This window comes from Nerophis ophidion, linkage group LG05 (assembly GCF_033978795.1).
Source record: "Nerophis ophidion isolate RoL-2023_Sa linkage group LG05, RoL_Noph_v1.0, whole genome shotgun sequence".
Taxonomy (NCBI): Eukaryota; Metazoa; Chordata; class Actinopteri; order Syngnathiformes; family Syngnathidae; genus Nerophis; species Nerophis ophidion.
Genome location: NC_084615.1, coordinates 34,248,219 through 34,264,876, shown reverse-complemented (window position 1 = coordinate 34,264,876; position 16,658 = coordinate 34,248,219). Strand labels below are relative to the sequence as shown.

Genomic DNA, 16,658 nt, shown 5'->3' with positions numbered 1-16,658 from the left:
GGAAAGGTGGCAATAAATACTGATACAGTTGAGAAATGCTCATCAAACATTTATTTGGAACATCCCACAGGTGTGCAGGCTAATTGGGAACAGGTGGGTGCCATGATTGGGTATAAAAACAGTTTCCCAAAAAATGCTCAGTCTTTCACAAGAAAGGACGGGGTGAGGTACACTCCTTTGTCCACAACTGCGTGAGCAAATAGTCTAACAGTTTAAGAACAACGTTTCTCAAAGTGCAATTGGAAGAAATTTAGGGATTTCAACATCTACGGTCCACAATATCATCAAAAGGGTCAGAGAATCCGGAGAAATCACTCCACGTAAGCGGCATGGCCGGAAACCAACATTGAATGACCGTCACCTTCGATCCCTCAGAAGGCACTGTATCAAAAACCGACATCAATCTCTAAAGGATATCACCACACAGGCTCAGGAACACTTCAGAAAACCACTGTCATTGAACACAGTTTGTTGCTACATCTGTAAGTGCAAGTTAAAGCTCTACAATGCAAAGCAAAAGCCATTTACCAACAACACCCAGAAACGCTGCCAGCTTCGCTGGGCCGAAGCTCTTTTAAGATGGACTGATGCAAAGCGGAAAAGTGTTTTGTGGTCTGACGAGTCCAAATTACATTTTTGGATGGGAAACTGTGGACGTTGTGTCCTCCGGATCTAAGAGGAAAAGATCCATCCGGATTGTTATAGGCGCAAAGATGAAAATCCAGCATGTGTGATGGTATGGGGTTGTATTATTGGCCAAGGCATGGGTAATTTACACATCTGTGAAGGCACCGTTAATGCTGAAAAGTGCATACAGGTTTTGGAACAACATATGTTGCCGTCCAAGCAACGTTATCATGGACGCCCCTGCTTATTTCAGCAAGAAAATGCCAAGCTATGTATTACAACAATGTGGCTTCGTAAACAAGGCGTGCGGGTGCTTTCCTGGCCTGCCTGCAGTCCAGACCTGTCTCCCATCGAAAATGTGTGGTGCATTATGAAGCGTAAAGTACGACAGCAGAGACCACGGACTGTTGAACGACCTAAGCTCTACATAAAACAAGAATGGGGGAGAATTCCACTTTCAAAGCTTCAACAAATAGTTTCCTCAGTTCCCAAACGTTTATTGAGTGTTGTTAAAAGAAAAGGTGATGTTACACAGTGGTGAACATGCCCTTTCCCAACTACTTTGGCACGTGTTGCAGCCATGAAATTCTAAGGTAATTATTATTTGAAAAACAAATCGCCTAGGAGCTATGTTGTCCGGGGGCATAAAGCCCCCTGGTAGGGTCTCCCAAGGCAAACAGGTTCTAGGTGAGGGATCAGACAAAGAGCAGCTCGAAGACCTTTATGAAGAAGAAAAATCATGGACCCAGATTTTCCTCGCCCGGACGCGGGTCGCCGGGGCCCCCCTCTGGAGCCAGGCCCGGAGGTGGGGCACGATGGCGAGCGCCTGGTGGCCGGGCCTGTTCCCATGGGGCCCGGCCGGGCACAGCCCGAAGAGGCAACGTGGGTCACCCCTCCAATGGGCTCACCACCCATAGCAGGGGCCATGGAGGTCGGGTGCAATGTGAGCTGGGCGTCAGCCGAAGGCAGGGCACTTGGCGGTCCGATCCTCGGCTACAGAAGCTAGCTCTTGGGACGTGGAACGTCACGTCACTGGGGGGGAAAAGAGCCTGAGCTAGTGCGCGAAGTCGAGAAATTCCGGCTGGATATAGTCGGACTCACTTCGACGCACAGCAAGGGCTCTGAAACCACTTCTCTCGAGAGGGATTGGACCCTCTTCCACTCTGGCGTTGCCGGCAGTGAGAGGCGACGGGCTGGGGTGGATATTCTTGTTTCCCCCCGGCTCAAAGCCTGTACGTTGGAGTTCAACCCGGTGGACGAAAGGGTAGCCTCCCTCTGCCTTCGGGTGGGGGGACGGGTCCTGACTGTTGTTTGTGCTTATGCACCAAACGGCAGTTCAGAGTACCCACCCTTTTTGGGAGCACTCGAGGGAGTACTGGAAAGTGCTCCCCCGGGTGATTCCCTTGTCCTACTGGGAGACTTCAACGCTCACGTTGGCAACGACAGTGAAACCTGGAGAGGCGTGATTGGGAAGAATGGCCGCCCGGATCTGAACCCGAGTGGTGTTTTGTTATTGGACTTTTGTGCTCGTCACAGTTTGTCCATAACAAACACCATGTTCAAACATAAGGGTGTCCATATGTGCACTTGGTACCAGGACACCCTAGGCCGCAGTTCCATGATCGACTTTGTAGTTGTGTCGTCGGATTTGCGGCCTCATGTTTTGGACACTCGGGTGAAGAGAGGGGCGGAGCTTTCTACCGATCACCACCTGGTGGTGAGTTGGCTGCGATGGTGGGGGAGGATGCCGGACAGACCTGGGAGGCCCAAACGCATTGTGAGGGTCTGCTGGGAACGTCTGGCAGAGTCTCCTGTCAGACAAAGTTTCAATTCCCACCTCCGGAAGAACTTTGAACATGTCACGAGGGAGGTGCTGGACATTGAGTCCGAGTGGACCATGTTCCGCACCTCTATTGTCGAGGCGGCAGATCGGAGCTGTGGCCGCAAGGTAGTTGGTGCCTGTCGGGGCGGTTATCCTAAAACCCCTTGGTGGACACCAGCGGTGAGGGATGCCGTCAAGCTGAAGAAGGAGTCCTATCGGGTCCTTTTGGCTCATAGTACTCCGGAGGCAGTGGACAGGTACCGACAGGCCAAGCGGTGTGCAGCTTCAGCGGTCGCGGAGGCAAAAACTCGGACATGGGAGGAGTTCGGGGAAGCCATGGAAAACGACTTCCGAGCGGCTTCGAAGCGATTCTGGACCACCGTCCGCCGCCTCAGGAAGGGGAAGCAGTGCACTATCAACACCGTGTATGGTGTGGATGGTGTTCTGCTGACCTCAACTGCGGATGTTGTGGATAGGTGGAAGGAATACTTCGAAGACCTCCTCAATCCCACCAACACGTCTTCCTATGAGGAAGCAGTGCCTGGGGAATCTGTGGTGGACTCTCCTATTTCTGGGGCTGGGGTCGCTGAGGTAGTTAAAAAGCTCCTCGGTGGCAAGGCCCCAGGGGTGGACGAGATCCGCCCGGAGTTCCTTAAGGCTCTGGATGCTGTGGGGCTGTCTTGGTTGACAAGACTTTGCAGCATCGCGTGGACATCGGGGGCGGTACCTCTGGATTGGCAGACCGGGGTGGTGGTTCCTCTCTTTAAGAAGGGGGACCGGAGGGTGTGTTCCAACTATCATGGGATCACACTCCTCAGCCTTCCCGGTAAGGTTTATTCAGGTGTACTGGAGAGGAGGCTACGTCGGATAGTCGAACCTCGGATTCAGGAGGAACAGTGTGGTTTTCGTCCTGGTCGTGGAACTGTGGACCAGCTCTATACTCTCGGCAGGGTTCTTGAGGGTGCATGGGAGTTTGCCCAACCAGTCTACATGTGCTTTGTGGACTTGGAGAAGGCATTCGACCGTGTCCTTCGGGAAGTCCTGTGGGGAGTGCTCAGAGAGTATGGGGTATCGGACTGTCTTATTGTGGCGGTCCGTTCCCTGTACGATCAGTGCCAGAGCTTGGTCCGCATTGCCGGCAGTAAGTCGAACACATTTCCAGTGAGGGTTGGACTCCGCCAAGGCTGTCCTTTGTCACCGATTCTGTTCATAACTTTTATGGACAGAATTTCTAGGCGCAGTCAAGGCGTTGAGGGGTTCCGGTTTGGTAGCCGCAGGATTAGGTCTCTGTTTTTTGCAGATGATGTGGTCCTGATGGCTTCATCTGACCGGGATCTTCAGCTCTCGCTGGATTGGTTCGCAGCCGAGTGTGAAGCGACCGGAATGAGAATCAGCACCTCCAAGTCCGAGTCCATGGTTCTCGCCCGGAAAAGGGTGGAATGCCATCTCCGGGTTGGGGAGGAGACCCTGCCCCAAGTGGAGGAGTTTAAATACCTAGGAGTCTTGTTCACGAGTGAGGGAAGAGTGGATCGTGAGATCGACAGGCGGATCGGTGCGGCGTCTTCAGTAATGCGGACGTTGTACCGATCCGTTGTGGTGAAGAAGGAGCTGAGCCGGAAGGCAAAGCTCTCAATTTACCGGTCGATCTACGTTCCCATCCTCACCTATGGTCATGAGCTTTGGTTCATGACCGAAAGGATAAGATCACGGGTACAAGCGGCCGAAATGAGTTTCCTCCGCCGGGTGGCGGGGCTCTCCCTTAGAGATAGGGTGAGAAGCTCTGCCATCCGGGAGGGACTCAAAGTAAAGCCGCTGCTCCTTCACATCGAGAGGAGCCAGATGAGGTGGTTCGGGCATCTGGTCAGGATGCCACCCGAACGCCTCCCTAGGGAGGTGTTTAGGGCACGTCCAACCGGTAGGAGGCCACGGGGAAGACCCAGGACACGTTGGGAAGACTATGTCTCCCGGCTGGCCTGGGAACGCCTCGGGATCCCCTGGGAAGAGCTAGACGAAGTGGCTGGGGAGAGGGAAGTCTGGGTTTCCCTGCTTAGGCTGTTGCCCCCGCGACCCGACCTCGGATAAGCGGAAGATGATGGATGGATGGATGGAATAAAGTGTTTGAGTTTGAACATCAAATATGTTGTTTTTGTAGTGCATTCAACTGAATATGGGCTGAAAAGGATTTGCAAATCATTGTATTCTGTTTATATTTACATTTAACACAATTTCCCAACTCATATGGAAACAGGGATTATATGTGAGCCAATCACTCTATCACAAAAAAAAAGAGTTGTAGAAATTATTGGAAACTCAAGACAGCCATTACATTATGTTCTTTACAAGTGCATGTAGACCTTTGACCACGACTGTGTGTGTGTATATATATATATATATATATATATATATATATATATATATATATATATATATATATATATATATATATATATATATATATATATATATATATGTGTGTGTATATAAATATACACACACACACACACACACACACACACACACACACACACACACACAGCCAGACCCCCGGTCAATTTTTTTTTTTAACCCAATGCGGCCCCGCAGTCAAAAAGTTTGGGGACCCCATGCCCCATAGCATGTTACAATAGTAGTATTAAAGAGCGAAATGGAGCATCACATATTGTTTGTTTAGGGCCATAAAAAGCATAAGGCTACAGTCTACTGTTAAAACATTGTAAAGTCACTTTTGCATAAATTTGCACTTTTAAAAACTGGTCTATAGTCTCTGGCAAGAAGTGCGTTGACAGCATAGCTGCATCAGTAAACCACCATCAGTAAACCACCAAATGCTAATTAAACACTGCATCCAGCAGCAAGCACAAACAACAAATTAGACGGCAAAGTATACTGAATGTATACAACAGCATGATGCATAAATTCTGATTAGTCCACCATAGTGTTTTATGGTATACCCGTATTAGTATAGTATCGTGATACTAATGAATCATATTCAGTACTATACCGCATCTGAAAAGTACCGGTCCCCCAAGTACAGTAGCATATCTAGTGTATACTACTATGACTACATTGATATTTTTTTTACATTACAACGTTTTCTTTCGTTTTTAAAAATATATATATATTATGTTTGTAAACTCAGGAAATATGTCTCTGGACACATGAGGACTTTGAATATGACCAATGTAGGATCATGTAACTACTTGGTATCGGATCGATACCCAAATGTATGGGATTAGCTAAAACTAATGTAAAGTATCCAAGCAACAGAAGTATACATTATTATTACATTTTTTACAGAAGTGTAGATAGAACATATTAAAAGAGAAAGGAAGCATATATTAACAGTAAATGAACAAGTATATTAATAATCAATGTTTACAGTTTGTCTCTCATAATGTTGGCAAAATAATAGAATGGAAAATGACACAATATGTTACTGCATATGTCAGCAGACTAATTAAGAGCCTTTGTTTGTTTACTTACTACTAAGAGACAAGTTGTCTTGTATGTTCACTAGTTCATTTAAGGACAAACTTGCAATAAGAAACATATGTTTTGATGTTAAGATCAAATGTTAATATTTTTTGTTAAATTAAAGCCAATAATGCATTTTTTTGTGGTCCCCTTTATTTAGAAAAGTTGCAAAAAGTACCGAAAAGTATCAAAATCATTTGTATTGTTATAATTACATATCCATCCATTTTCTACCGAGTGTCCCCTTCCGGGTGCCCTAGGCCGCTGGAGCCTATCTCAGCTGCATTCGAGCGAAAAGCGGGCTATGTATGTATGTATATATATATATATATATAAATATATATATACATATATATATATATATATATATATATATATATATATATATATACAGTTTCTCTTTTAAACATAGGTTGCAACAGTGGTAATAAAATATGCAACCTATGCTAAAAGACAAAATGTTTATTATATATCACCCAGACCTGTCATCCCTCAATAAGCGCAGTGAAATTATATCAGCATGCCGTCACAGACGGAAACACTTCCTAGGTAACACATGAGCCAATCACCACGCCCCTACGCCTGCCTGTACCGACCCACTCTGTGCCCTATATAAACCATGGTATGTGAATGCTTCCATTAAAATCTCCTGACGATAGAGGGAACCCCTCATGACACAGTTCTGTAGAGTTTTAGTAGTCTTGTGATTTTTCCAACACATACATATACATATATATATATATATATATATATATATATATATATATATATATATATATATATATATATAAAATTATAAATGGGGTGTACTTGTATAGCGCTTTTCTACCTTCTAGGTACTCAAAGCTTTTTGACACTACTTCCACATTTACCCATTCACACACTGATGGAGGGTGAAGTGTCTTGCTCAGGACACAACGGACGTGACGAGGTTGGTACTAGGTGGGGATTGAACCAGGGACCCTCGGTTTACGCACGGCCACTCTCCCACTGCGCCACATATATGTACATATATATATATATATATACATATATATACATACATACATATATATATATATATATGTACATATATATGTATATACATACATATATATATATATATATATATATACAGTATACATACATATATATACATACATATATATACACATATATATATATATATATATATATATATATATATATATATATATATATATATATACACATACCTAAATATATATATATGTATATATATATATATATATATATATATATATATATATATATATATATATATACACACACACACACACACACACACACACACATATATGTATATACACACAGCCCGGCCCCCGGCCAAGAATGTTTAACCGAATGCGGGTCAAAAAAATCGGGAAACCCTGCCCCATAGCATGTTACAATATTAATATTAAAGACCAAAATGGGGCCCAATACATTATTTATTTAGGGCCACAAAAAGCGTCAGGCTACAGGCTACTGTTTAAACATTGTTAGTCACTTTTGCATAATATGGCACTTTTAAAAACTGGTCAATAGTTTCCGGCAAGAGGTGCGTTGACAGGATAGCTGCATCAGTAAACCCACAAACACTGCATTCAGCAGCAAGCAAAGTATACAGAATGTAAACAACAGCATGATGCATAAAGTCTGCTTAGTCCACTATGACCTGCAGTGATGCTCCCGTTAAAAAAAGACACACGATCACAACTGTTTCGCATCTGAGTGGCAGCACATCTGCCCCGATTTGCGTGGCTAGGTTTGTTTGGGAGGGGGGATGGCGGCGGGGGTCAAAGATGCCGAGCAATGCAGAAGAATCAATGACATCATGTCTGTGCATCGCCGGTGGTCGTGGTGGAGGGGTCTGCGTGCGTGGGGCTGAGTGTAGAGCAGATGACTGGAGAATGTTGCAGCAGCACACGTACTGTAGCTCAATTAAAATGGAAATAGTGTAGCGGTCACGTGATGCTGCTTTGCACCCCAGTCACGCACGCAGGTTACACCAGGTGACGGATGACGTAAGCCTTACCTCCACACCTGTCCCATCTGAAAGACGTGCAGGAGGCTCTGCCAGACCCACACCGAGAGGCGACAGCAGCGGTCCCGGTGAAGACTGGCCGCGGCTCTGCGACTCGTCAAGCCCTGCACGGAGCCCAGTCCGCCCTCCGTGTAATCCTGCACGAACCACCTGAAGCTGAGGATCTGCACCAGGACCGAGGGCACCAGCACAAAGAACAGGGTCATGCCCGACCACAGGAAGTCTTGGCTGCGGTAGTAGTGCGCGGAGAGCCACACGTCGCTCCCCACGTCCCAGAAGAAGACCAGAAGGGCCAGGACGATCCACAGGCAATCCAGCCAGAGGCGCTGCTCCTCCTGCGGTGGCCGCGCCGCGTCCCGCCGCCTGGAGCGCAGGTAGTGCAGGCAGGCGCTCCGGCAGCCCCAGTAGCACGACGAGGTGTTGCAGCAGTGGCAGATGTGGAAGGAGCTGCCGTTGTCGCGGCCCTCCTCCCCGGCGCCCACCACCTCGTCCAGGTTGCGCAGCTGGGCGAAGCCGGTGACGACCCCTCGGCCGTCGGACTTGGCCGCCATCATCCCCGCGGACGTTGCCCCCTCCGCCCGGCGACCACTCGTGATGACACTTCCCGGACACCTGCGCTGGCCATCTACGCGCGCGGTGCCTGCGCGTCGCCGCTGCTCACCCCGGGCTCGGAGGGCGCGCCGCCGCCGCAGAAGCAGCCGCAAACCCCGCGGACGCAGCGCATCTTCCCGGCGTCCCTCGGTCCCTCGGTCATCTAATCTGCTGACTTTAAACACTTTCACTCCATCCAGCTGTAATCGAACAACCTATTTTGGGATTTTTCTTGTTGTTTTTTAGCACGCGCGTTAATCTCATCCCCGCCGCTTCAACCCTCCCCGTATCCCTCCTCCTGCAGCTGCAAGCCTGCACCGCGTCCCTCCACTGGCCCTCACCGACGTAATTCATCCCTACCTCTGCCCCCTCCCATCCTAGCTCATTTACGAACACACACACACACGCACACGCGCGTGCACACGCACAAACTAACACACACGCACACACATTCTTGTATTTGTTACCTTCTTGAGACCTCCGAAAAAAGCCTACCTCTTTAGTATGGAAGTAGAAATGTCTCACATCAATTTATATATATCAGGGGTCGGCAACCCGCGGCTCCGGAGCCGCATGCGGCTCTTTAGCGCCGCCCTAATGGCTCTCTGGAGCTTTTTCAAAAATATATGAAAAATGGAAATGATGAGGGGGAAAAACATATTTTTTGTTTTAATTTGGTTTCTATAGAAGGACAAACATGACACAAACTTCCCTAAATGCTATAAAGCGCACTGTTTATACTAAACATACACCACTGATTCGAGTATTTGGTGAGCGACGTTTTGTCCTACTACTTATGGCGGTCCTTGAACTCACCCTAGTTTGTTTACATGCATAACTTTCTCCGACTCTCTAGGACGTGTTTTATGCCACTTTTTTTTCTGTCTCATTTTGTCCACCAAACTTATAACGTTGCGCATGTATGCACAAAGGTGAGTTTTGTTGATGTTATTGACTTGTGTGGAGTGCTAATCAGACATATTTGGTCACTGCATGTCTGCAAGCTAATCGATGCTAACATGCTATTTAGGCTAGCTGTATGTGCATATTGCATCATTATGCCTAATTTCTTGGTATATTTGAGCTCATTTAGTTTCTTTTAAGTCCTCATAATTCAATTTATATTTCAATACACACTATCTGTATGTAATATGGATTTTAATTTTTTGCGGCTCCAGACGGATTAGTTTTTGTATTTTTGGTCCAATATGGCTCTTTCAACATTTTGGGTTGCCGACCCCTGCTATAGGAGGACAAACATGACACAAACCTTCCTAATTGCTATAAAGCGCACTGTTTGTATTAAACATGCTTCACTGATTCGAGTATTTGGCGAGCGACGTTTTGTCCTACTAATTTTGGCGGTCCTTGAACTCGCCCTAGTTTGTTTACATGCATAACTTTCTCCAACTTTCTAGGACGTTTTTTATGCCACTTCTTTTTCTGTCTCATTTTGTCCACCAAACTTATAACGTTGCGCATGTATGCACAAAGGTGAGTTTTGTTGATGTTATTGACTTGTGTGGAGTGTGCTATCCATCCATCCATCCATTTTCTACCGCTTATTCCCTTATATTTGGTCACTGCATGACTGCAAGCTAATCGATGCTAACATGCTATTTAGGCTAGCTGTATGTACATATTGCATCATTATGCCTCATTTGTAGGTATAATTGAGCTAATTTAGTTTCCTTTAAGTCCTCATAATTCAATTTATATCTCATGACACACTATCTGTATGTAATATGGCTTTTAATTTTTTGCGGCTCCAGACAGATTTTTTTTTGTATTTTTGGTCCAATGTGGCTCTTTCCACATTTCGGGATGCCGACCCCTGATATATATCAATATTATATTAAAACACATGCATATATTAATAAATATACAAATACAAATGTGATATACAAATAAATGAATAATTTGAAAAAATCATTTTGGTAGATATATTTTTCTTTCTATTCTTTTCTTTTCTTAGTTTATTTCGAACATGACATACCTACAACATTTTACATCATGCAATTTCATCATTTCACAATACACAATACATCATGTCCGAAAAGGAGTAGGAAGAAGCAACGCTTATTTAATCCTACCCCTTTCCCAACGTCAGAGCGCCCACAAATATATACATTCATTCACTGACCTTCTTTACAGCAAAATATCAAAATAGCAAAATGACATCTGTGAATGAGTAACAGTTTTGTAATATGTACTTAATTAATTCAATCATTATTAACATACTAACATGAAAAATATCTTATTTTCAATAAATTTGAAAGTGTTTCTCATAATTCTTCTTCTTTGTACTTTGTAAGCACTATTAATTTGAACATCCTCTTAAACTGGATCATATCAGTACAATGTTTAATTTCTTTACTTAATCCATTCCATAATTTCATTCCACATACTGATATGCTTAATGTTTTAAGTGTTGTAGGTGAAAATATATACAAATAAAATGTATACATATAAAAATGTGACATACAAATACATCAATAATTTGTAGAAATAAATGTGTATTTGTAAATACATGTTTGAGATTTGAATGTAAATATGCTTGATATTGTATTTGTATTTGTATTGAATTTGCATATGTTGATTGCTTTTTTTGCCTTTGTGTCGATGAGACATTCCTCCCACAAACCAGATGCACAAATAAATGTGACCTACACACTCCCCTGAACAACCAGCAGAGGGCACTGCAGCCAGAGCAGTCTCGGTCATAGACATGGTCAGACACTGGTGAGCCAATCAGAGGCACACTAGGGAGGGTCATTTGATGATTGATATATGATGAGGATTTAACGCACATTGCACTGATAAGAGATCAGTATCTACATCTACAAGGTCATTAAACAGCATTGATAAAATAAAATAAGCAGCTAGCACGGTTTTTCAGATTACCGTATTTCCTTGAATTGCCGCCGGGGATATATTATCCGCATGCCTCGTTTTACCGCCGCGTCAAACTCGTTTTGCAAAATAATTAGCGCATGCTTAGAATTAGAGCATGTCTAGAATTACTGCCGGGTCAAACTTGTTTAGCAAAATAATTAGCGCATGCCTCGGTTTACCGCTGGGTCAAACTCGTCACGTCACGAATGTGGTTTTGATTCATTTTTGTATTATATTCTGTTAGTGTTTGACTTCCTTAGTTCCTGGTTTGTTCTGTTTCCATAGTTACTCATTAGATTCACCTGCATCTTGCTTTCGACGCGCACCTGCCTCTTTATTACTGTCTTTATTTGAGCCTGCCCTTTCTGTTCATTCAGTCTTGCCTCCTAATTTGTGTTCGCACAACAGTGACGACCTTGATCCTCAATTCTGATTCCAAATCTGTACTTGCCAGCTTCTGCGCTAAATCTGCTCCTCTAGCTCCCATGCTAGTAGTTTTGTTTGACCTTTTGTGCAAGATTTTCTGTTATTCCTCTAGCTCCCATGCTAGCGCTTTTGTTTTTTTCTAGCTCCCATGCTAGTTCTGTTTCTTTTGACTAAGTCTGTTTTTATTTGTAAAATAATTCAATTATTTCTTACCTTCACCCTGTGTTCGAGCCCGACTGCATCCCTGAGAGAACGACCCGCATCACCACAATGCCACGCAATCATCACAAAGGCCATGTAACACAGTGGTAAAAATGCCCCTGTGCTAACTTTTTTGCAATGTGTGGCTGCCATTAAATTCAAAATTAATGATTATTTGCACAAAAAAAAGTGTTTCTCGGTTCGAACATTAAATATCTTGTCTTTGTAGTCTATCCAATTGAATATAAGTTGAAAAGGATTTGCAAATTGTTACGTTTGGAACGCATATTGAATGCGAGAGTTGCCACCCCAAGATGCTGCACAAAGTGCCAACTTCACTGGTTTTGGGTTTTGTAAATCTAAACGCAGTTTTTCACATTATGAGCACTATAGAAATTAAATCGCATGCACACAAAGTCACCATAACACTCTTTTAATACAATATATTAATGCTACCTGAGGCTGAGCCAATCAGTGGTCACAATACTGAAAAGCAAGCCAAATCATAAGACAAAATAACATTAATAAATCAGCGATAGATTGAAGTGTCAAACATTGAAGCTCGATGTAACAAGGGATGACTGTATAGTTAGAGTATCGAACAACTGTGGAAAACTGTTTTGTATGGTACAAAAGACGTGACTGGTGCTGGGACCTATGACCCCCTGCTTCCTTACAGATTATAATGTAAATGTATAGGGTTCTTGTTCTGATAATTGAAACTCATTGCAGAATATCTTAAGATGAGTCAAATGTGGTACCTCAATTTAAGAGAGCTCCAACTTAAGAGCCTTTTGACATAAGATGTCGCAGCGAAAGCGCATGCATATGGTGTATTTTGGAAAAAAAAAAACTGTTCAATGTTTGTACAGTGTGTGAAAAAAAAGTTTGTCCATGAAAACATTATTCTAGACATTTTGAAATGTTATAAATATGTGTCACTAAACAACCGGATATATAGTGACCGGAAATTTAAACCCTCCCTTGACACATTTTCTGTCAATTTATGATGACATACTGTACACCAGGGGTGTATATCTGTCTTTTTTTAAGCAAGCACTTGCTTTTCACAATTTCGCTTTATCTGTTGAAAATGTCTGTTGAAAATGTCTGTTTCCACAACTTTGTTTTCCAAACATGGGAAGGCAGAAACTGAGTGTGAAGGACAGTGCTAAGAAGAAGCAGATGATATTTGCTTATTTAAAAACAAAACCATTAAAAAATATGTCTGATTGCGTCACGTATTACTGTTATTCTGCACCATACTAAAGCAGAATGAGTCACCAATGCCGGTCAAGAATTTTAAAAGAATGTCTAAACGGCGGACATTTATCCTTGAAAATATGGAAAAGCTGCTGACGTTGTGTTTGGCGGAGAAGCAGCTTGAAGGAGATACCATGGAAGTCTATTCTCCAAGGATAATGCTGTACTATTATTACATTACTTAATATAAATACTGAAGTTGTTCGTAGAAAATTTGATTGTGTTGTTCTATACGAAAATGATTATCTAAAAGTTAGATTTGCTTTGTTTTCTTTGTTTATTGGGGTTTGGACATATACTGTCCAAAACTACAATTAAACTTGTCAAATGTTCTGTTTCCTCCCTCAAACAAGTAACCCACCAAAATTATGAATAAAATAAAATAAAAAATTATAAACTGGGAAAAAAAAAAAAAAAAACATGTATCAGTCAAAAAGGTACAGGCAAATATTGACATGATGCCACAGACATCTGCACTCCTGCATTTCCCCAACTCGGTGCAGCAATACACAAAAACAGACAAAAGGCTCATCAATGAGCTAACCTTTCAATTACTTCTCAATCAGGATTAAATTTGAGATCAGTCTCTCTGACATATTTTAGGAAATTCACCCAATACTTCATGAAACTTCACAAAGCCAATGTCAGCCTAATTGTCTCCAATTCAAGGAAATAAAGATTTTATCGAATACAGCGGGTGTGGCAGGGAGGCGCTGCAGCCTTCCAATTTAACACAGTGACACAGTCTTCGAGCCATCAAAGCGTTCAATTCTCCAAAGTTCTTTTTGGATTTGCTGAGAAAAGATGACAGAGGCGCTACCCCGAATAGTCGACTCAGAGGATTCGGTTTGATCTTTTCGCCAATTCCTAAAAGACAAAGTATTATAATTTTTGTCCAATAACTGTACATGGATGGATAAAGCCAAAACATATGTATAAAGTTAGCTGGAAACTGTTGACACCGATCACATAGTATCGATATTCCATCATACATCTTGTCCAGCAAAAGCTTCGTATAATACAAGCCTGGGCAATTATTTTGACTCGGGGGCCAAATTTAGAGAAAAAAATGTGCCTGGGTGTCGGTACATCTAATTTTAGGAACACTAATACAAAACCTCACAATGTCTGATTGAATGCCAAAAACTTTATGACAGACCGCTTTAAAAAACGGAACAGAATTTTAAATTGTTTTACTGAAAGAGACACCCAGAATGTACATGAAAATAAAGAATGTAGGATTTACAATATTAACTATGAACAATAAAACACTGAATATTGACAGCAAATGAACGTCACATCCCCTCTCGATCAACATATTTGACGATCAAGCGAAAGGCAACAAAGATGCAACAAACACAGCGAAATATGGAGGCGAAGGGTTAAAAAAAACCCACCTACAATCTGATATCTCTGATATCACTAAGCTTTAGAACTTTGTTGTAAAAATCTCCTTCTGCATCTGTCCCTGACACCCGCATTTCAGGCTGGCCGCTCTGGAAACAATCTGTGAAAACAAACCACACCCACACCGCTTGGTGCCTCGTCTGAGCTGCTGTGACTTAGATGACCATAGTAACTAGTATATAATGCAAAAGAAACGATTCCAACCATTGAAATACTTTGTATAGTTCAAGACTTACGGTAATCTAAAAACCTCAATCCACATCATAATGGCAGATACAGTTTTCTTCTTAAAGATATAAAAACATTATTTGGGAAAGTCCAGCGGGCAAAATTGAAAAGCTTAAGCTGGGCGTTAATTTGCCCAGGTCTGGTATAACAGGTACGATAAATTAGCTTGCATTGAATAAGGCTGTGTCTACCACAAATATAGAAGACCTATGAACTCTACTTAAGATCTCTGTCCAGCTCTCCTCTTACAGGGTCACTCCTAAGTCACCCTCCCACAGTTACTTAACTAAATTCAGAGACTTAAGGCGTAAAAGAACATTTTGGTTATAAATACATGTAACTGATCCTTTTTTAAAGTCGGAAGTGTTGTCAAAAAGGCATCCAAAACTGTGTCAGTCGGTAAGTTTGAAACCTTGGAAAAGTATTATGAACAAAACGGCGGACCTGTAGATATCTAAAAAAAAGGTTGTTAGGGAATGTACATGTATTACAAAGTTGCTGGAAAGAGGCAAAAAAGCTGTCAATGTATAAATATAAATAGTACATTGAATAGTGTTTCGAGAAGTTAGGGAGATTCAGAAAAAGATGTTTGAAAAAGTTGTCATCGTCATAGTTGGGAGCATAAGCATTTACGAGGGGGTTTGGGGTGTTGGAAACCTGGCCAGTGACGATAACATACCTCCCATTGGGATCAGAAATACCATTTGAGGGAACAAAACAAACAGATTTATGTAGCAAAATTGCAACTCCTCTCGATTTGCCCAAAAATGAAGAGTAGTAAGTCTGTCATATCCATTTTCTCCTCAGCCTCAAGTGATCGGAAGGTTTAAGATGGGTCTCCTGCAAGAAGATTATTTGGGCACCCAGATGACAAAGATTATGTAATATCTTACTTTGTTTAATAGGATTATTAAGCCCTTTGCAATTAAAACCGGTAAACCTGATGCCGCACTCGCCGGACGTCACTGCTAGATTAGGTTGGGTCATAGCAAAATGATGCAAACATCAAATATACAGTATACAATAATGCAAGGCTGTGGTAAAACTACAAAAGAATAAGCTTGACTGATGCAAAGAAAAAAAAAAAAAACAGTGGCTCCCCATACCAAAGCCCAAAAACAACAATTGTGCCTCTTCTACACTGACTAACAACACAGGAGGCGCCAAAATATGACATCCAGTTATCAAATAAAGTGCACTAAGGTATATGTTTGATTAAGATGAAAAGAGGCCGTATAAATACAGCTTACGACCAAAACCTATTTCTTCAACCGAATGTGCAAAATATATATGAAGAAGACCGATATACAACCGGTAAATTAGTCAATAAAATACTGAAAAAAATTCTTAGCAGTCATTTTGACAGAACTCAGGAACTATACCATCTGAATAAGGTAGGGCATAAACGATAAGAAAGGCAAGATAGCTTACGCTACAGGTATTTGTAGACCTCTAGCTCCAAAATGACGGCGGTCACCGAGCATGCTAGCATGCCTCCAAGATCGAATCTGGGGCAACTCCAATTTTAATGTTTTTATCCACGAAGTCCGCTACCTTTGTTTGATCATCAAATCTGTGCGTCAGGCCGTTGGATAATATGATTTAATTTTCTTTTTAAAAAGCATGTCAGATGTCAAAATTGTTCTTTTTTGGGGGGGAAGCACCAAATAAATTGATTTA

General features: G+C 42.6%; 1 protein-coding gene across 1 annotated transcript in view; it reads right to left on the bottom strand.

The window, feature by feature from the left end:
- xkr6b (XK, Kell blood group complex subunit-related family, member 6b) overlaps positions 1 to 8,812 on the bottom strand; it is a 175,140-nt gene extending 166,328 nt beyond the window's left edge. The window contains exon 1 of the mRNA XM_061900638.1: positions 7,959 to 8,812. Coding sequence (XP_061756622.1) covers positions 7,959 to 8,521 — 563 coding nt within the window. The 5' untranslated portion in view covers positions 8,522 to 8,812. The remainder of the gene's footprint in view (positions 1 to 7,958) is intronic.
- Positions 8,813 to 16,658: the final 7,846 nt, after the last annotated feature.